Raw genomic sequence first — 22,534 nt, 5'->3', positions numbered from 1 at the left:
ATATGTGCCCCTTTGCCCACCTTGGCAGCAAAAAAGTGTGACACATCTGGTATCGCCGTACTCAGGAGAAGTTGGGGAATGTGTTTTGGGGTGTCATTTTACATATACCCATGCTGGGTGAGAAAAATATCTTGGTCAAATGCCAACTTTGTATAAAAAAATGGGAAAAGTTGTCTTTTGCCAAGATATTTCTCTCACCCAGCATGGGTATATGTAAAATGACACCCCAAAACACATTCCCCAACTTCTCCTGAGTACGGCGATACCACATGTGTGACACTTTTTTGCTGCCAAGGTGGGCAAAGGGGCGCATATTCCAAAGTGCACCTTTCGGATTTCACCGGTCATTTCTTACACATTTTGATTGCAAAGTTCTTCTCACACATTTGGGCCCCTAAATTGCCAGGGCAGTATAACTACCCCACAAGTGACCCCATTTTGGAAAGAAGACACCCCAAGGTATTCTGTGAGGGGCATGGTGAGTTCCTAGAATTTTTTATTTTTTGTCGCAAGTTAGTGGAATATGAGACTTTGTAAGAAAAAAATAAAAATAAAAAATCATCATCATTTTCCGCTAACTTGTGACAAAAAATAAAAAGTTCTATGAACTCACTATGCCCATCAGCGAATACCTTAGGGTGTCTACTTTCCGAAATGGGGTCATTTGTGGGGTTTTTCTACTGTTTGGGCATTGTAGAACCTCAGGAAACATGACAGGTGCTCAGAAAATCTGAGCAGTTTCAAAAAGCGGAAATTCACATTTTTGTACCATAGTTTGTAAATGCTCTAACTTTTACCCAAACCATTTTTTTTTTGCCCAAACATTTTTTTTTTTATCAAAGACATGTAGAACTATAAATTTAGCGAAAAATTTATATATGGATGTCGGTTTTTTTGCAAAATTTCACAGCTGAAAGTGAAAAATTTCATTTTTTTGCAAAAAAATAGTTACATTTTGATTAATAACAAAAAAAGTAAAAATGTCAGCAGCAATAAAATACCACCAAATGAAAGCTCCATTAGTGAGAAGAAAAGGAGGTAAAATTCATTTGGGTGGTAAGTTGCATGACCGAGCGATAAACGGTGAAAGGAGTGTAGTGCCGAAGTGTAAAAAGTGGCCTGGTCATGAAGGGGGTTTCACCTAGCGGGGCTGAAGTGGTTAAAGGGGTTGTCTCAGTTCAGCAAGTTGCATTTATTATGTATACAAGACACTTACTAATGTGTAGACATTGTCCATATTGCTTCCTTTGCTGGGTAGACTAAGTTTTTCCATCACATTATACACTTCTCGTTTCCATGGTTATGACCACCCTTCATTCTAACATTGGTAGCCATGTTTCAACACTACTTAAAAAAGCACTGGCCTCTCTGGTGGCCGAGACCATAGGAGCAATAGGGGTGGGCGATATGGCCTAAAATCTATATTGCGATATCATTTTAAGCATGTGCGATGTATATCTCGATATATTGGGGGGGGGTTAAACTTTATACTTTTTATTTATTAACTATTAGCCCCCTTAAGGGCTAGAACATTTGTCATATTTACCATAATAGAGCTCTATTAGGGTGAATAGAACTTTACACTCTCCCTGCTGCCCTGTGCTTTGTGCACACAACAGCAGGGAGTTGACCATGGCAGCCAGCCTCTCATGTGCCCCCCAGCCTCTCCCTCTTATCAGCCCCCCCTCCCTCCCCAGTATTAATCATTGGTGGCAGTGGCCACAGGGTCCCCCCCATCATTGGTGGCAGTGGGCATTGCGGTCCCCCCCCTCTCTCCCCAGTATTGATCATTGGTGGCAGCAGCAGTTCTGATCGAAGTCCCAGCAGTGTAATTCTGGGGCTCCGATCGGTTACTATGGCAGCCAGGACGCTAAATGGTCTGTCTGTGCGGCGCATTGCTAATGCTTATAGCATTAGCAATGCGCTGCACAGACCTATGAGAAGGAGCGCCTGGCGGCAACGGCGCACGTGAGTATAATGCTGCTCACTGACATACCATGGCAGCCAGGACTTCAGTAGCGACCTGGCTGCCATGGTAAACGATCAGAGCCGAACTGCCGCTCCGTGGTCATATCGCAGTCCGGTGATATGCAGAAAATCCATATCGTGGCACAAATTTATATCGCCTATACCGCCCACCCTTAGTACGCAAGCACGGCCACCTCTGCTGGATTGCAGGGTGGTCGTAACCATGGAAAAGACCAGTGTATAATGTGATGTAAAAATGAATCAAGCCAGCAAAGGAGGCAATATGGACAATCACAATACATTAGTAAGTGCCTTGTATTAACTTTCTCTACATGATAAATGCCATTTGCGGAAGTGTGACAACACCTTTTAAGGGGTTTGCGACTCTAATGACATTCATCATGTGTCAAAAATCACAAATGATTAACTCTTATTTTCCGCATTCTGTTGGTTATCTGTTAGAGGCCATTACACCTAGTGGATACTTCTTCTCTGCATATTTCACTCATCAGGTTACCTCCAGTGTACATCGAAAAGAGAAAGTGAGGGTCTAAGCTTCTGTTGGTTCAGCATTATTAAAGTGCCAGCCCCGTGTGTGTGTAAATCTCTGCTCAGAACTATACATGAACAATGCCTGAACTGTTCTTTAAGTAATTTATATGTTGTGCCATTATGCAAATAAAATCTATTTCTTTGTTCTAGCTGGCAGACACACCCAAATCAGAAAGATATGAACATATTCTGGATGCATTAAATGAAAATAAGACCATGTAAGTTTTTTTTTTTTTTTTTTTTTTTTTTTTCTTGCACCAACATTTTTTTTGTTTTGGGGGTTTTAGGAAGTGTAAGGCTACTTTCACACTAGAGTTTATCCTGCATCCGAAAGGGTTCAGCAAAAACACTTCTGTTACTAACCGTCTGCATCTGTTATGAACGGATCCAGTTGTATTATCTTTAACATTGCCAAGACGGATCCGTCATTAACCTCATTGAAAATCATGCTGCGGTTTGCTCACCGGTATGAGAACGGAACAGAATGCATTTTGGAGCATATTCCCTCCTGTTCAATTACATTTTGTCCCCATTGACAATGAATAGGGACAAAACGGAAGCATTTTTTCTGGTATTGAGACCCTATGATGATCTCAATACCAGAAAATAAAAACGCTAGTGTGAAAGTAGCCTAACTTTAATCCCTTAATGACTAACATGGGGTTAACCAATACTAAAGTAGCGGCCCAGACTTACCCAACCCAGGCTGGTGGTGATGCTTACCTGATTTATGTGGTCTTTTGGGCTCCCTGGCCGGCAGTTCTACTCCCACATGTGCTGATGAGAACACCTGTTGACGGGGGCAAACATCATGGCAGGTATCGGGTAAGCATCTCCCCCACTCTGGGTCGGGCTGGTCTGGGCTGCTATTTTAGTATTTGATGAGCCCTTTTTACGGTACCTTAGTCTAGGCTGCCATTAAGTGTTGCACTGGTCTCCTGTATTGAGAAGAGCTGGTATTTAGCATGGTTATAACAGCTGGATTCCTGATCTAACGGCCCAAATGTCAGAATCATCAGGCCACGACACTTAAGGCTAGTTGCACAGTAGCGCTAGAGATCCAGCACACTGTACTGGCAGGGAACAGCAGTTTTCTTCTGGACAATTCTCAACATATTTGCGGGGTTGCAGCTGGATCTCCGTTGGTATTATAGTAAATGGGGCCGGATGGAGACTTAAAAGCTTCCAGCAATGCCTGCTGGGTCTCTAGCACTTGTCTGAAACTAGCCTAACCCCTTAGATGCTGTGGTCGAGGGAGCTTCCTCTGCCACTCATAGGAACTCCTGCAAATATAACTGTGTGGTAGCCATGCAGGGGTCTAATGAAGGCCCCCAGGCTTGCCTTCTGTGTAGGCCTTGTCAGACAGGTTGCATGTCAGTTTTCCACTGGCAGCATAATGCACTGCATATTTTTATGGGAAAAGAACCTATACATAATTGATATTTTCGTATCCGTAACAAATTGAACTATATAATTATCACTTTATTTATCCCGCACAGCAAACTCTCTAGAACAGAAGTTAAAGAAAAATGAAGTAAGCAATGCCAAAATTGCTAGTTTGTTTGTCTTCCACTCAAAAAACCCCCCAAAAAACGATCAAAAAGTCTTTAGTTGTCCCAAAATAGTATCAATGCAAAGTACTAATTATCCTGCAAAAATCAAGCCATCACATAGCTATGCCAAAACAAAAATAGTTTTTCGTTGTAGTGACCATGAAAAAAATAATTTATTGTGTAAAAGTAGTAAACCTTCGAAGAAAACAATATCCATTTGGTATTGTTCTAAACGTACCGACCTAGGTAATAAACTATCAAAGTGAACGTTGCCAAATGTTAAACATAAAAAGAAAAGGTCTGAATTCCGTTGTTCTTTTTTCATTCCCATCCGAAAGGAGTTTTACCCTGATGACCTCTCTAGGGGATAGGTCATCAGTATCTGGCTGTTTTAGAAGGCAGCAGCACTTGCTATACCACCGCGGCCTTCTCTATGCAAACCAAGTACAGCTCCGTATATTGTATGGCGGCTGTGCTTGGCATCGCAGCTTAGCCCTATTCACTTCTTTGGGGCTGAGCCACGCCTAGGCCATGTGACCAATAAGCGTCGCATCACATGGCCTAGGGAAAGTAGAGAGAAGGCTGCGGCGCTACTGCAACCACCCCTGTCTTCTCAAAAAGCTGAACGGCAGCGGTCCTGGGTGTTGGATCCCCACAGATCAGATACTGATGATCTATACACAGGATAGGTCATCGGTATAGAACTCCCAGAAAACCCATTTAATAAAACTTATGATTTATGTGCATCCCAAAATGGTGTCATTAAACAGTGAAACGTGTCCCCACAAAAAACAAGCCCTCATATGACTACATTACCAGAGGAAGAAAAGATGGCTCTTGGAATGTGACGATACAAAAAACTATCGTAAAAAAATGCTTGGTCATGAAGGTACAAAACAGGCTTGTTACTTAGGGGTTAATGCAGTTTTTATTTTTTCCCCATATTTTTTTATCTAATTAAACTTTTTTTTATACTAATACATTTATACTGCTATCCTTCTCATTGCCATTGTTTTTGGAGATTTTTGCATGAGGAGAAGTTCTACAGTTAACCTACCTAATGCAGACATCCGTGACCAAAAAATAATTTTCAAAGCATCTCTTAAAGATTCGTGCAACACGGATGGCATCCGTGGTTTTCATGGATTCATTGACTATAATGGGCGTGAGGGATCCGAGAACACGGACTAAGATGAGACATGCATCTGTGCTGAAAACGCGGACTGTGCTAAAACGCGGATGTGTGAATACACACATACTTATGAGGGACATGTGCTGTTCGCGGAGAACACGTACAGCACATGTCCGTGAAACGCTGATATGTGAATGAGGCTTAAGACGGACGCCACTGCCAATTGTAATATAAGGTCACTTTCACACAGTCGGGGTTTGATCAGTGATTTCCATCAGTGATTCTGAGCCCAAACCAGAAGTGAAGCCTACACAGAAATAAAGTATAATGGAAAGAGTTGCTCCTGTTCTGGGTTTTGACCTGCACCTTGTTTAGTCCCTGTCTGATGGAAATCACTGACAAATCAGACACTGGCCAAACACTGTGTGAAAACAGTCAAAGTGTTATCTTTGTTAAATATCCATAGTTAAAGCTTGTTTAAAAACTCAGTATATCCAATAATCCATACGTCTACAGTAGTTTGATACCACATATAACGTGATACAGTGCGTAATGCAAAGCTTACCTGTTATGACAGACCCAGACAGGGGCGCTGATTTAAACTTTAATGTCTCCCCTATATACCCCATCACACCTGCCTACAATAGCTCTTAATTGTTCCCACTCTATCTGAGTGAAGTCTGTATATCAGGTGACTGATAAATGTATATTGCTGTGCTCAGCAAGTTTTAAATATGGCTTCCACAACGTCAAATTACATCAACCCGTATGGGGCCATATAATCAATAAGAGCCAAATCAAACAATGTTGTGTAGGCACAGCCTGGGGGCCTTAATGGTGAAAGGCATGGATGCTCGCGTTTAAAAGTTCCGCAACTTTCTAGCTGACTTTGAGATCATTTACTCCACAAAATTGGCCTTATAGACTATGTACACTTTTTTTTTCTTTTTTTCTGAGATTGCATTTTAGGCCTCTTTCACACTTGCGTTGTCCGGATCCAGCGTGTACTCCACTTGCCGGAATTACACGCCGGATCCGGAAAAACGCAAGTGAACTGAAAGCATTTGAAGACGGATCCGTCTTCAAAATGCGTTCAGTGTTACTATGGCAGCCAGGACGCTATTAAAGTCCTGGTTGCCATAGTAGTAGTGGGGAGCGGGGGGAGCAGTATACTTACAGTCCGTGCGGCTCCCGGGGCGCTCCAGAATGACGTCAGAGCGCCCCATGCGCATGGATGACGTGCTATGTGATCACGTGATCCATGCGCTTGGGGCGCCCTGACGTCACTCTAGAGCGCCCCGGGAGCCGCACGGACGGCAAGTATCCCGCTCCCCACTACACTTTACCATGGCTGACAGGACTTTAGCGTCCCGGCAGCCATGGTAACCATTGAGAAAAAGCTAAAAGTCGGATCCGGCAATGCGCCGAAACGACGTTTCGCTTAAGGCCGGATCCGGATCAATGCCTTTCAATGGGCATTAATTCCGGATCCGGTCTTGCGGCAAGTCTTCCGGATTTTTGGCCGGAGCCGTCTGGAACTGAAGACATCCTGATGCATCCTGAACGGATTTCTACCCATTCAGAATGCATGGGGATAATTCTGACCAGGCATTTTTCAGACTGCTCAGGATCCTGATCAGTCTGATAAATGCCTGATCAGTCAGAAAAAATAACATGCGTTTGCATACAGTTTGCCTGATCAGGCAACGGAACTGCCTGCTGGAATCAAACACATTGGCTAAAAAAAAATTTGAATGCCCTCTGATTTGATCGCGCTCAAAGCCAGGGAAAAGTTGATGCCCACAGCAGAAGACTGCATGTCCACCCTGTTGCGAAGTTGCAGCTCATTACAATACAGCGGACGAACGGGTGGTGGGGTTTAAAAAAAGTACACCCATGGCATCAGTGGGGGCCGCCCTACAAGGTAATAGCATAAATTGGCCTATGTCAAAACAGATGAAATGTCCTCTTTAACTTTCGATCTTGATATACTTCCCCCTATTTTGCCTGAATTTTTTTGGTATTTTTTATTTTTTGCAGCCTTGGTCGCCAGCTACTATGTGTTTAATTTTAAGAAAAATGTTCAATTAGGGTTAAAGATCATTTTTTTTTTCAATAGCACTGACCTTTATAGTTGGTAAACAGAAATTTCTGATGAAACTTTGGACACTGATTTTTACAAGGACACTGTGTGTGACTCCATTTCGATACTGCGCCAACTTTATTGCAACACAGCCTTTTTAACAATGTTTCAATACTCAGGTTTATGTCTGGAAAGGAAATAAAGAAGAAAAAACACTTGTTTGGTCTAAGAATTCGGGTTCCTCCTGTTCCTCCAAATGCTGCTGTTAAACTTGAGAAGGAAGAAAGCACGTCCCATGAGTTCAAGATCAAGGGTAGAAAGTCATCAAAACTGCTGCCTATTGTGAAGTAAGTGTTAATTAAGGTTTGATAAGTGAAGCTTGTCCATGCAACAGCACAATCGTAATTGTTACACTCCTCAACACTGAAGTTGCAACACAAAGAAGGAAAAGTTGTGTAATTATGGAAATAACAGGATCGATGGACATGTTGTTGATATAGAGCAGAAAATGGGAACAAAATATTCAAAACATCTCCTTTATTCACTATTGAATATAAATGCCCTGCGCAGATATACACGCGTATACACGTGTTGGCATGTGATCAATGAGTTTATTAATGGTTGTCTGAGGACTGTTCTGCCATGTTGAATGGTCACGTCCTTGTCACGCTCCCTTTTCACAAACTGGCAAAGGAGCTGGAAAAATGCCAGTTATGACTAAGTAACAGTGGCATTTGAAAAGTTGCAAAAACCAGTTTAGCGAACTTTTAACACCAGAAAACTATGAAAGGGGGAATAGTAAATTCCACCTTCAGTGGTTTACCATCCACTTAGAGAATATTCATCTGTATAATATATATGTATAGTGTCATAATAATGAAAATTAAATTGAGGTTAAAGGGGTTGTACCATCTCAGATACTGGGGGCATATTCGCTAAGAAATGCCCCCAATGTCTGATCGGTGCGAGTCCCACCTTTTGAAACCTATACCTTGAACGGAGTCCTGGACGGCACACTGCGCATGTGCAGCCGTCCTCCATTCATTCCTGTGAGAGCACAGAAAATAGCAGAGCGCTGGCACAGCTATTTCCATCAGCCCCATAGAAGTGACTGGAGCTGTGGCTGTGCTTGCGCGATGCCTCTCCTATTCGTTTCAGTTGGGCTTCCGAAAATAGCCGGCTATTTTTGGCGCCTCCATAGGAATGAATGGAGGGTGGCCGCACGTGCGCCCTCTGGGACCTTGCCTGCTCCGTTCTAAGTATAGGTGCAGGTCCCAGAGGTGGGACCCGCACTTATCAGATATTGGAGGCATATCCTAGTGATGGGACAACCCCTTTAATATTTCTGTGTGCGCAGAAAGTGTGTTTAATATCAGTGGTGTTGTTTCATAACTGTTCACGGTATGTTCCGGTAGTTATTCCCTATAGGGGATAACTTAGATTGGTGGGGTTCTTACTGCTGGAATCCTTACAAGTACTCCTCGGGTGCTCCCAAAATGCATATGCTCTGCTGCTCCATTCATGTTTTGGGAGTTCCAGAGATGGCCAAATACTGCTGCTTCATTTTGGGGGGCCCAACAGCTACAGGGTCCCTGTTCTCGTGATCAGTGAAGGTTCCAGCGGTAAGACCCCCACCAGTCTTAAATACCCTCTCCTGTGGATAGGGCATAACTTATCACTACCAGAATACCCTTTTAATATCGATGCTGTCTTTTTATAATTAACTTGGAGGAAATCTCCCCCTACTCCTGGAAGAGGCGAGGAAAACAATACTGAAGTCAAGAAACGGAAACCAGTGGGTCGTCCTCCAGGCTCGTATAGAAGAAAGATCTTACAGAATGACACCTGTAATAGCCCCTGTCCGGTAAGCAGCACATCCTGTTTTTTTTTTATTTCTCTGTGAGATCAGGCAAAATATTTTTCAATTGGAATTCTTTTTTTAAATTGCTCTAGATTTTGCTGGTTCGTCCCTGTTTTAGCACTCCCACTCCTCCTCGACCACACATTTTATGTCCAAATGAACTGAGCGTTACTTACCTGACAGATCCCACACCGCAGCACTGGGGTCTTTTGCCAGGGCTTTATAAACCTGTCGATGGAACTGGATAAACAGAATGCCGCTGGGAGGACTGGAGTGGCTGTGCAGGATCTGTCAGTTCTTTTTTTTTTTTTGCTGGAGAATCCCATGTATTGTCTGGTTTCTTCCTGAAACCAGATGACGCTTTTGATTCTGTATAGTAGGTGTAGCTCCAGCTAGGTCACATACTGTGCAGGCAGAGCGGTTGGTTCTCTGTTCTAGGCAACACTGACGGCACCCTCTGCAGGGTGGTACACTTTGGGTGGGAAGCCATGTTTGGTTGGGACGACATGTTAGAAAATCGGACACAGGAGTACTATCTGAAATAATCGCGTGTGCCTCTGTTGCTCAGAAACTTCTGCTCCCAGTGAGAACAAAAGTTTTAAACTCAAACCTGTGGTGATCTGAAAGTCTGGCTGCCTACATCCAGCACTAGATGGAGGCTACTACATACTGTTCTATTATTTAGTTCAGCAAATAACCAGTATGCAGGAGCTTCAGGCAAACAACATTTGTATCATTTATGTTTAAACCAGAGCTCCAAGACACAGGAGGAGCTGAGCAGACTGGTAGGGTTTTGTGCAAAATTATTCAGTAAAACGTGTATTTTATTCATTTAAAGCCCTGCCTTTTTTATGTGTAGGAGTCCAGTAGGCGGATCTTCCTTAGTGATTGACAGTTATCCCTGTATACAGAGAAGGCCATCGGAGAGACCAACCGCTGGACTCCTAAGTATAGAGCAGAGATTTAAATGAATAAAATACACATTACACTGAATCTTCTCCAAGCTTCTTCTGACTTATACTACCCACAGATAGGTGGTACTTGTGACAGGGTTGTACACAAAAAGGCGAATGTTTTAAATGCAATGTGTAATCAGCAAATGACCTATTTGTTTAAATTAGGTTTTAGTGGTAAACCTAGTTTTAAAGCTTTTGGTGAGGTTTTAAATTTTCCTTGTCTACATGGTTAAACATAAAATCCTGCAATTTTCACATTAGTCCCTACGCTTAATAGTAGATACTACTTGGTCTGTACAGACCACTTTAGTGCAGTTATCTGCTTATCATTCAGGCAGGATTAGACGCACAATCTTATCACCTACATAGATGGCACAGGATCCACCATTCATCATAGGTGATATCACAGCTTATCTACTCCCTCCTGACCTCTGCACAGGTCACAGATCATAACTAGTAAACACTCCCATAGAAGTCGGTGAAGTTCCCTTCAGACCATTGTGTCTATGGCCCATGGTGGCTGCTGTAAAGCTCATCTCTAAATGTTTTTAATAACGGCTCAGGAAAGATGTCCTCCTCAATAATCATGTTCAGGAAATAGAATAGTTCTTTTCAATCTAGTGATGGTTCTAAATGTAATTTCATACAATGTCGTTTTATGTTCTTTTCATCTTAGAAAACGGAGAACGATGTGATATTGAGGACTAACAGTTTTGATTCATCGGATCAAAGAAAGTAAGAGACCAGTACAAGACTGCCTTATTAAAGGGGTTATCCTGGAAAAGATAATGACGACTTAAGCCTCATGCACACGTCCGTGGAACACCGGCCTGGATTCCTGCTGAGTGCAGGAGCGCATGGCATCATTAGTTGCTATGACGCTGTGCACTTCGTGCTGCCGCTGCTGTACAGTAATACACTGGTATAGATCATATGAGTGTATTACTGTACATCAGCCACGTCACAAAGCGCACGGCGTCATAGCAACCAATGACTATGTTCGCTCCTGCACTCGGCAGGCATTCAAGCCGGTATCTCATGGTCTGTGTTCCACGGACATGTGCATGAGGCTTTACCCTCTGGATAGGTCATCATTATCGCATCAGCAGGGGTCAGAGTCCTGGTATCCCCACTGATCAGCTGTTTCAGGGAGCTGCTACGCTCTCCGGAGCTCTGGTGAGTTCAGCCAGCTTCCGGCAGCTTTCCAAGGACAGCACCTTACATCGTATAGTGGCATTGCGTGGTATTGCAGCTCAGCCCCTTTGACTTGAATGGGGCTGAGCTGCAATGAGGCCACGTATCCGATGTCTAGGAGGAGGCTGCAGCACTCAAGGCCTCTTCTAACACCCGATGGGCGGGGGTCCTAGGTGTCGTCCCCCTGCATATCTGATACTGATGACCAATCCTGAGGATATCATAAATGGCTTTTACTAGATAACCCCTTTAATGTCACTGACCACTATTAGAAATGTTTGGCTTATTTTGTTGTCTATATTTCAGGAAAGCGGACATCACCACCACCTTTTCATCTAGTAACTCTGATTTTGAGTCCAATGGAGCCGCCAGTTCCAAAGAAACTACCTCAGCGAGCCTTCCCAGGTATATGTGGATTTATGAAGTCAGCAAAGAAGGTGCATATGCAGAATATAGTTAGGGTCCATTCACACGTCCGCAATTTCGTTCCGCAGTTCGCGGAACGGAATTGCGGACCCATTCATTTCTGTGGGGCAGCACGATGTGCTGCCCGGATACGGAACTGCGAACCCGCACCTTCCGGGTCCGCAATTCCGTTCCCGAAAAAAATAGAACATGTACTATTCTTGTCCGCAATTGCAATCCGTGGATCCGCAAAACACGTTGCGGACGTCTGAATGGAGCCTTAAACTGTAATTGCTAAGTTGTGAGTTGTTTTTTTTTTCTGCCGGTTAAAGCTGGAGGTTAGCATGTAATGTATGTGAGCTAGCAGTTTACATCTGACCCCCATCCCTCCACTGTGAAGACAAATGTGGAATACTAACTGTGTGAACATCTTCACGTAATTTGCAGTTCCTGCCCTCATACTTTTTCTACAATATAATACATTGCATTATAGACCTTTCCTTGTATTCTCTTATTAGTCCTCCATCAGACATGAGAAAGGTTACTCGCACTGGACGTTCCTGGTCGACCCCTATACCACCACCCAGAAAGCGAGGCCGTCATCCTCGAAAGGCTCTTCAAGCTCATAACTCAGACATTGGAAGGAACGATGAAAGTAAAGAGGATTCTCAGCTTACCGGACTTAACACTGATATCGTTAAAAATGTAACAGATCATGACTTGCAGCTGCATCACCTGAAGAATTCCATTACCAATTACTTTGGGGCAGCTGGAAGAATAGCATGTGGCGAAAAATACCGCATTTTGGCTCGTCGAGTAACTCTTGACGGGAAGGTGCAGTATCTTGTGGAGTGGGATGGAGCCACTGCCTCCTGACCTCCGTTCTGGACAGCCTTCTTCTTTCTCCCCCCCTCCAGGGTTTCTTGAAGTGATATATAACTTATTATTCACCCTTTTACTGCCAAAGTGCCTACAACACACATGGTAGCAAATGGGTGCTGGAACAGAGACACAAAAATTTAGGTTTATTTTTAATGCATTTGACTGGTGATAATAGAGAACATTGCTTTTAACCAAATATCTGCAACGGTGCACATCTGCGAGAATGGCGTGGTTTACAGTATTCTTCTAAGGCAGGCATTAATGTTTTGTGTATGTCATGTGGGGGTTTGTGTCTAAGACAGATTAGCCCTGTAGTAAATGGGTTGATACCTCTATGTCTAGTACATCAGGTAAATTTGAATCCGTTATTTCCTGGAGGTGCAGATTGTACTTTTAGGATCCCTTTTGTTATCACAGAGGCTCTAAACCTTTTTGTCACAATTACTTACTAGACAGGTCAGAGCTACGTACACACACTTATGGATGCAAATGGAAGCAGTGGCATCCAAGTGACATTTATTCTAAATCAGGTCTCTGAAAAAATGAGGACTGCAGCACTCGCCACAACTGGTACATATTGATCATGTACATAATATACTGTGCAGTGAGCTGTGGTACAAGACTGATCAATACATGGACTAACCATGTGCTATTTAAAAAAATATATATATCTTTTTGGACTTGGCTTTGCTTCAGTCCCGGGTATTTGTGAGTCTCCAGTGATCCATGCCAGGTGCAGCAGTGCAGATCCTGTTTGTTCTTGAATGGTTTGCAATATAAAGTGTGGATAAACCATTTCTACCTCTAAGATTTGAAATGTTAGGCATCCAGACAGCACATATATAATAAAATAAAAATGCCATTGCCGAAATGCAACCTTTGCAATCAATTATGATATCAACCACTGATATGTTGGTGGCTAGGTAGGCTTATTACTCAAGTTTTTGAAAACACAAAATCTAACAGGATTTCTGTTGGATCATCTTCTCGGGGTGCCAGGGGCATAGTGGCTTGTGTCATGCTGCCAAAAAATAAATAAAAAAATTTGGTTTTGCCATCTGGTTTTCTGCTGCACAGGTGAAGCACATTGGTACTATATGCTTCATTTGTAAACTTCAAGTTGTAGTAAAACAGTTTTTTGCCTCGCCGTTTACAAACTTGCGGCACAAACTGCTGCATGTACAGGTGCTCTTAAAGGGGTTGTCTTATCTCAACATGTATTGCATATTCTCAGTATGCTAAACATGTTGAGAGGTGGGACTCGTGTCTATCTTCAGAATGGGGTCCCCAAAGTGAAGGGAGAGCAGCAGCACCTGTGTAGTTACCTTCCATTCACCGCTATAACAGTTCCGAAAATATCAGGAGTTGGATTCCCGTGTGCAGCTCGCTCTTCGTTCCAAAAAATAACTGAGCCGTTTTCAGAAGTCCCATAGGAGTGAATGGAGAGCCGCACGTGCACTTTAGTCGCCTTCACTTGAGCGGGTTCCAGAGATGGCATATTCCAGCATTATGCCATGCTTCTTGAGGCAGGGACAACCCCTTTAAAGAAATATTGCTGCAGAGTCTATGTTGGGACACTTGCTTCTATTGCAAACCCCTGCACCTATTTCTGAGCACAGTTTAAATGGCAAAATATGAAAATAAATTCTAATGTGCATTTTTAAATTGGCATAGTTTCTGCAATCTGCACTGCCGATCTCCGGGCTGTGCCTCTGATGGCACTAATGGCACCAAATCTGAGGTGTTCTTAATCCTTAAAAAATAAAAATAAAAAATGTAAACATATTATGCAATTGGTAAGATGTCAGACTCTGTACCAAGGCATGTGATCGGGAGCTTTCTGGTCACACGGAAGGGGGTATATGGTTTACTGTCGAAACCAGGATGATGACGTGATTGTCTACTGTAGCAGTTGGTGAGTTTACTGCCATTCACCTTGATGGTAGTGCCAGTGGTGCTGTAGCCTCCTTCGCTCCTCGTTTGATACTAGACATGACTGGCACTGTTGTCTTAGAGCAATGTATTTAAGAATTCTTTATATTTTGTACATTGACTGTATGTACGTAGGTAGGTAGTCTTGTTTTATTGTTTCTTTTCAAATGTGATCTATGCAATATATTTTTATTTTTCCTATTATGTGACCAGGACAGGTAAAAAATTGATTTTTTTATGTTGGGCGCATTTGCAGTATTGACACACTAGGTAGCCAGAAGCGCGGACCTTTTTGTCTAATATTTTTGCCGGCTCTTATTTTAATTTGTTAATAAATTTTGTATCGGGGGGGAGAGACCTGTACTGGCCCTTCATATCTGACTGAGGCCCAGCAGTGTACCGTGCCTGCATTTTGTCAAGACCTTCCACAAATGAGCGATTCTACCCTCTTTTAAGACTTGATAACCCATGCGTGATAATTGGTATGTGTTTCCCCCACTTTCCTCTGGTTTGTATACACAAACAGTATATTTTGCAGCCAATGAAAAGGTTAAATTTGTTTTTATCTTGTAAAAAAAAAAAACTTTGAAGAATATTTTGTAAAATTTTGTACAGGGCGTCCTAAAATGTCAATTTTTAATAGAATATTGTGTTTTGTTTTTAGAGATACAGATACCACTGATTACATGACATTACTTTATTTATCTTAAGTAAATGCTACTTTCAGTAATACAGCTGTACCTTTTCTTTCTCATTGCAACCCCATCATTAAAGTGCATTACCGTAGAAAACTATAGTCATGTTCTTTCTCATTGTTCTCAGAATGCTTTATAAGGGGATTTTTTTTTCATTTTTTACAGCAGCAGTTCCATCCTGTAAGCCCCCCATGTAATGGTGCATGGTGCTCCCATGGGGCATCCGATTAGTGCACATAGTAGTAGGTCAATGGAAAAGTACTAGGTAGGGAGTGAGATATAGTAGGCATACTATACACTGAATTAAGTATATCAGGGAAATCCACCCTCTGAAAATATATCGGTGTGCTTGGAACAAACACTCTCTTATGCCATATACCAAGACCATATAATAAGATAACACGAATGACTACTAGAGTAAAAGAAAATAATCGTGACAGGAAATGTGGACGCTGCCTCCTCGACATAGGTTTTCGCCGTTCCGCTTCCTCAGGAGGAGTGGTCCCGGTTGTATACTTTGACAGAACCTTTGTGAAATTAGCCTTAGGGCTAATGCACACACCTGTATTTTGCATTTGTGTCCCATCCCCAGGGCTCCAGACTAAAAAAAAATATCAAGGAGCCTTTGGCTCCTAAGCTGAGAAATTTAGGAGCCAAATTAAAAATTTTAGTCGGCAAATTTAAAATACATATAATATATAATTTTTTTTAAAAGACACATCTTAGGGTACTTTCACACTTGCGTTTTTTCTTTTCCGGCATAGAGTTCCGTCACAGGGGCTCTATACCGGAAAAGAACTGATCAGGCATATCCCCATGCATTCTGAATGGAGAGTAATCCGTTCAGTTTGCATCAGGATGTCTTCAGTTCAGTCGTTTTGACTGATCAGGCAAAAGAGAGAACCACAGCATGCTACGGTTTTATCTCCGGCCCAAAAAACTGAACACTTGCCTGAACGCCGGATCCGGCATTTTTTCCCATAGGGATGTATTAGTGCCGGATCCGGCATTCAGAATACCGGAATTCCGGATCAGTCGTTCCGTTATGCGCATGCACAGACTGAAAAAAAGGTGAAAAAAATAAATGCATTTCAATGCATTTTTTCGACTGATCAGGCATTTTTAAGACTGATCAGGATCCTGATCAGTCTTACTAATGCCATCAGTTAGCATACATTTTGCCTGATCCGGCAGGCAGTTCCAGATCTCTCTGCCGCAAGTGTGAAAGTAGCCTTACTTGGGGTTGTCACAATACCAAAATTTTTACTCTATTTAGATACCATGAAAAAGTATTGCGATACTCAATAGCATGTGAAAAAAAACAAAGCGCCAAAAAAGCTGCGTGCATTCCACATTTTATGGAACGTCTGGACCATAATAGAACAGTCCGATCCTAATTTTTGTCGGGACAAGGTAACTAAAAAATGGCAAACTGCACGTATTTTTTTAAATATTTTTTTCTGTTACGGCATTCACTGCATAGGAGATATTTTTAATAGTTCGCACTTTTTTGGGTGTGGTGATATGTAATATTTATTTATTATTTACAAATCGCATATGTAAAATTGGGAAAGGGGGTGATTCAGGCTAGAACCTGGGATCTTTTAATCCCTTGTCATATTTACCCTAATAGATCTCTCTCTCAGGGTGACTAGGACTTTATACTCTGTCTGCTGCTCTGTGCGCCAATGATTCTACTTTATAATACTTGGGGGGGGGGGGGGGGGTGCACTGTGCCACCAATGAATATAGTTTGTCTGAATACAAACGCAGGCTGCGGGTGCCAGCCATATCCCATACCTGTGCCGCACCCGACGGATTAATAGCGGTGGATCGCAGCGCGCAGTCATAGATGCTGGGTGCCGGGTATGGGATATGGCCAGCCCCCGTTTGTATTCAAGCATAAACTATATTCATTGGTGGTGCAGTGGCCACAGCCCCTCCCTGCTGTCAGCCCATTGGTGCAGCGGCACAGGGGGGAGGGACTACCTCTACTACTGTGCTGCTGAGGAGAACATGGCATGCGCTGACAGCAGCGCAGAGTCTAGGCGCAAATGGCAACATTTTGCGATTCTAAGTTGCATTGGCAACCATTTTGGTCGCCATCTGGAGCCCTGATCCCCATCTTATAACTAAGGGTCTGCAAAAAAAAAAAAAGTTGGTCATGCCATATTTGTCGGTATTGTGGACAAGAAAAGTCCTTCCTAGTTATGAGAGTGAGAAAAATGCGGGTTGCACATGGAAGGTATCCATAGTCCTTTACTAATGTTTTATGGACTGATAGAGACCAATTATTGGGGATGAGAGTTTGTATAAATCTTTGTTCCCGATAATTGGCCTGTGTCAAATGCTGCCCACAAACAATAATTTTCCATGGGGACATGGGATGGTTGTATCAGTTGCTTATCCCCATACAGTGGAGGTGATTGCTACATGTAAATGCAGCCCTCATCCCTGAAAATGATCAGGCAATTAGGACCATTTAGCTTGTTCCTGATAATTGCCTGATATATCACTCCATGTAAAAAGACCTTTAGGCCAGACACACACTATTGAGTTCAATGTGATAAACTTGTCTGTCGGTGTGAGGCCCCGTTCTAACCTCTGCTCCTCTGACAGGATCGCACAGTATTATAATGCTGTGTGACCCTGAGAGTCCTGGAATCGACTGAATTGGGGGCCATTCACACATCCGCAAAACACGGACACCGGCCATTTGCGGACCGCACATGGCCGGCACTATGATAGAAATGCCTTTTCATGTGGCTACGCACAAGAATGGGACATGTTCCTATATTATTTTTTTTTGCGGGGCTGTGGAACGGCAGTGCAGATGTGGACTGCACACTGTGCGCTGTCTGCATCTTTTGCGGACATGTGAATGGACCCTTAAACTGACCTATAATGCTGTGCAATCCTGTCAGAGGAGCAGAGTTCAGACACACATGCAGATAGTGCCTTGCACTCATGTCACATGCGTGTCTGCCCTTAGAGGAACCATCTTTGATAACCCTATTCAATACAACTATTTTGCTGGATCTACTTTATAATAGAGTAATAAAAATACAACCATATAAAAGAGCTTTCATACTTATAGATCACTTACTACAATATATAGTTTTTATTTATTTATTGAAAAACTAGGCAACTATTGACAAGCATGACATACAAAAGGTGTTCACATTTAAATGATACAACTGAAATTGGCAAAATCAAGTGCACCAGACAAATAATTAATCTGAAGAAAAACCTATCATATTCTATCCCATTTACATAGTGTGGCTGAACACGAAAGGGGGGATTTATCATGAGGGTAATAAGTCTATTTCTGTACTCTGCTCGAAATTTATCTGTCTCACACTGTTAAATTTGGCTTATCTAACCTAAAAATTGTCTACAAATTATTATTATTTTTTTACACCACCCCACTACTGGAGGGAGTTTGACTTTTGTAAAAAGTTGCAGTGATAAATCTGTTAGTGAAACTGAGACACAGCAAACCAGGCCCACTGTCCCAGCCACTAATTAAAAAACACAGTCAGCACAAAAGGTGTTAGAGGGTATGTTGATCACCTCTAATGCCACCAGATGTAAGATGGCTATCCTACAAGTCAGTGTTCATTGACTTGGCTGCATTCACATGACAGTGGGAAGAAAGAGGGATCATGGTCAGTTTTTAACTTTTTTTTTTTCAATGATGCCCTTCTGAGAAATGGACGCTAAAAATGGTCCCATTCAATTGTATTGAATCTGTTGGTCAGTAAAAACAGACGAGATGTTTTAATTTGTTGACGTCCGTTAGGTTCCATTCACACGTTCATAAGTGTTTTGCGGATCCGCAAAACACGGACACTGGCAAAGTGCGTTCTGGATTTTGTGGACCGCACATCGACGGCACTTAATAGAAAATGCATAATCTTGTCTGCAATTGTGGACAAGATTAGGACATGTTGTTTTTTTTTTTTTTTTTTCGGGAACGGAAGTTCGGATCCGCAGTTCCGTTTCCGGGCAGCACATCGTGCGGCCCCATAGAAATGAATAGGTCCACATTTCCATTCCGCAAAATTCAGAACAGAATTGCAGACATGTGAATGGACCCTTATTCACTGGCTGTCAAACTGCCGTGTGAAAAACCTCATAGACTACTATTGTTCTTAGAAACTGATTATACGTCCATTTTTCATGTGCATGTAGCCTTATAGGATAGCTGCCTTACATCTGGTGGCATTAGAGGCTCAGGTTGTTCAGAGCTGATTTGCATATGTTCTTCCCATCACTCCAGAATTTCCTGGCCTATAAGACTCCTCAGGGCGATTAGACTCTCCATAAGGAGCTGTAGTAGCCTCTGAATTTTTGTTCAATTAAGGCCAGGTTCACATTACCGTTATGCATTCTGTTATAATGGAATCCTTAAGACTAAAATCAAAACAGAAGCCTTTAAGAGGCATTCCGTTTTGATCTGACAGAATAGACGTCTATATGACACTGCTACGTGAAATAAATTGCCTATAGTCGTGAAGTTGCACAACTTGTTACAGTGTGGATATGGGTTCATATCTGCACTGGAGGTTGCTGTAGTACAAATACCACCGAGTACCGGTATTCATACAGGACACCCCGTAATAGAGAATAGGATTCATCAGGCAGCAGTGGTGTCCAGCATATGGCGGTATTCTATTCCTATGCTGGTCTGAAGAGCAAAACCAATATTGGTGTAGACAAACCTTATATTCATGGTACTGCTTACTTTGATCATTTTTATCCCTGGTCAGCCCAAAAATTATGTTCCCAGGCGATAAGTCTGCTGTGGATTTTCTGCAGCTGCCAAATCTACGCAGATTTGCCTCCAATTTCCTTGTCTCCACAGCAAATACGCACAAGATAAACTGCATGTCAAGTTATGGCCGCAGGGCGTGGATGAGTTTTTTTTTTAATTAATAAAGGGAACCTGTCACCTCCAAAAACCATCCCAAGCCGCCAGCAGCGTGTTTCCGACAATAATTGTCTTCCTGAAGGCTGATGCGGCCAAAACTCATAAAACGTTCTTTTATCCCCTGCCGGCGCGCTTCTCTGGTCATGCTTGAAGTCAAGATAACCACGCCCCCTTCCCTGTGACTGACAGCGCTTATGCAGAGAGTTTGGCAAAGCCAACCAAACTGCCAGCTGTCAGTCACCAGGAAGGGGGCGTGGTTATCTTGACTTCAAGCATGACTAGAGAAGCGCGCCGGCAGGGGTTAAAAGAACGTTTTATGAGCTTTAGCCCTTTAAATATCATCTGCCACGCTGCAGCTGTATAGTATCTGCATTTCCCTAACCTGCTCCCTCATCAAATGCTCCAGCTTAAAGCGGGGATGCCAGAGACTAATAAAATATCCAGGACTTCACTGGCATAGGACACATTTGTTTGGTTAAGGCAGGCATCCTTAAACTGTGGCCCTCCAGCTGTTGTAAAACTACAACTCCCACAATGCCCTGCTGTCGGCTGATACCTGTAGACCAGCGGTCAGCAACCTTTGGCACTCCAGATGTGGTGAAACTACAACTCCCAGCTAGCTCCATTCACTTTCATAGGAGTTCTGAAAACAGCTAAGCAAGTGTGCATGCTGGGAGTCATAGTTTCTCCACATATGGAGTGCCTGAGGTTGCTGATCCCTGCTGTAGACTGTTCAGGCAAGCTGGGAGTTGTAGTTTTGCAACAGCTGGAGGGCCACAGTTTGAGGATGCCTGGGTTAAGGCCTCATGTGCATGGCCGTTGCAATCAGCGGGTCCACAATATACGGGCATCGGCTGTGTGCACCCCGCATCACAGATGTGGACCCGTTTACTTGAACGTGTCCACAATCCAGAAGTTCAGTGCCGAACAGAAGCACCACGGAGTGCTTCCGCACTGCAAAAAAAAATTGCAAATTATTTTATTTATTTTTTTCCCCTAAAATCATTTTGTATGTGATTGTAAAAAGATGTGCAAATTATTTTTTCCATTAAGAAACTAAAAATAAAATAAAAAATAGCTTAAAGCACAAAAGTATAGGTTTGTATGGATAAAGGAAACATGGGGTCAAACTAAAATTCTGCAGTAAGGTGTCCATTAGAGAAGAGCAAGTTTCATATTTAAAAATTTGTTTGCGCTTCATTTGGTGGTAAAAGCAGAATTGCGCTATGGATTCTGTTACCACGGACCACAACGCAAGTCTATGACGGAATGCATAACAGAATGCCTTTAGAGGCATTCCGTCATAATAAAAGTCTATGGGCTGCAAAACTGATCCGTCCCATTTCCGTTATGCAGGAGAGTCCTCTCTCATCCCTCGTGTCCATAAATCCTTAATAGCCGGTAGCTGAACCCCTTCATACACCTGCATGCTCGGTTTATCAGAATGAATGCGTTTAATAGTGAGAGGAGAAAATGCTAGACAAGTCTGGGACGCATTAGATTGTTGGTTAACCCCACCAGAAACTGCAGTTTCTATATGGAGGGCTTCCAAGAAGTTGTCCACTCCTTTACTATCGATAGGCTATCTTCAGCCCATGCCATCAATATCTGATCGGCAGGGGTCCTAAGCCCCGCACGTCACCTGTTCTGCAGCTGCGTGAAAACACTACAAAGCTCTGTCTGTGGCTGGTTACTGCAGCCATGTTCTACTCATACAACCTTTTTATGAACATTTTAGCATTTTTAGAGCTACTTTCAATAGATGTCCATTGTGCAAGGTTAACTTGGCCGTAGAGCTAAAAGGTTCTCCAATCTGATTTCTGAATGCTTACCAGGAAAAGAACACTTAAAAAAAACAATGTTAACGATATCCCCCATTACGTATAACATTGTGATTGTGGGCATTGCCACCGACATGGAAACATTTAAACAATGCTCAATATGTCATTCTGAAGCAACAGCTTTTAGTGCCAGGGACCTAAAAAATTATCATTAGTGATCAGAAAATGTTCCGTTTGTTAATCATAATCTTTACAGCTTTAGGCTACATGCACACGGCCGTCTGCAAAAAAATAAAATAAAATGTCCGTATGGCATCCGTTTTTCTTTTTTGCAGATCCATTGTATATCACTATCCTTGTGGAATGGAACCACGGACAACAGGTACGGAAAACAAACAGTTGACTATCCACATTTTTTAACAGCACCATAGAAGGCATCTGCGGCACAGATGCCTTCAGCTGCCAAGTTCACATGTAACAGGTAGGCACAAATCTGCTAATGCCCTTTAATGACCGCAATACCCGGCCACTAGATGATGTACAGCGCCATGCTTGCTCACAGGACCACCCAGACATCTTGAAGTAGCTGATCGGTGGCAGTGCCGGT

The 22,534-nt window shown here is 42.7% G+C and overlaps 1 protein-coding gene across 1 annotated transcript in view; it reads left to right on the top strand.

The window, feature by feature from the left end:
• The window catches only part of MTF2 (metal response element binding transcription factor 2), a 60,257-nt gene extending 45,204 nt beyond the window's left edge, over window positions 1-15,053 (top strand). Inside the window, exons 6-11 of the mRNA XM_044302439.1 lie at window positions 2,671-2,738; window positions 7,468-7,635; window positions 9,017-9,152; window positions 10,782-10,840; window positions 11,606-11,704; window positions 12,223-15,053. Coding sequence (XP_044158374.1) covers window positions 2,671-2,738; window positions 7,468-7,635; window positions 9,017-9,152; window positions 10,782-10,840; window positions 11,606-11,704; window positions 12,223-12,580 — 888 coding nt within the window. The 3' untranslated portion in view covers window positions 12,581-15,053. The remainder of the gene's footprint in view (window positions 1-2,670; window positions 2,739-7,467; window positions 7,636-9,016; window positions 9,153-10,781; window positions 10,841-11,605; window positions 11,705-12,222) is intronic.
• The last annotated feature ends 7,481 nt before the right edge of the window (window positions 15,054-22,534 follow it).

This window comes from Bufo gargarizans, chromosome 7 (genome assembly GCF_014858855.1).
Source record: "Bufo gargarizans isolate SCDJY-AF-19 chromosome 7, ASM1485885v1, whole genome shotgun sequence".
Taxonomy (NCBI): domain Eukaryota; kingdom Metazoa; phylum Chordata; class Amphibia; order Anura; family Bufonidae; genus Bufo; species Bufo gargarizans.
This window is presented reverse-complemented; position numbering and strand designations above follow the sequence as displayed.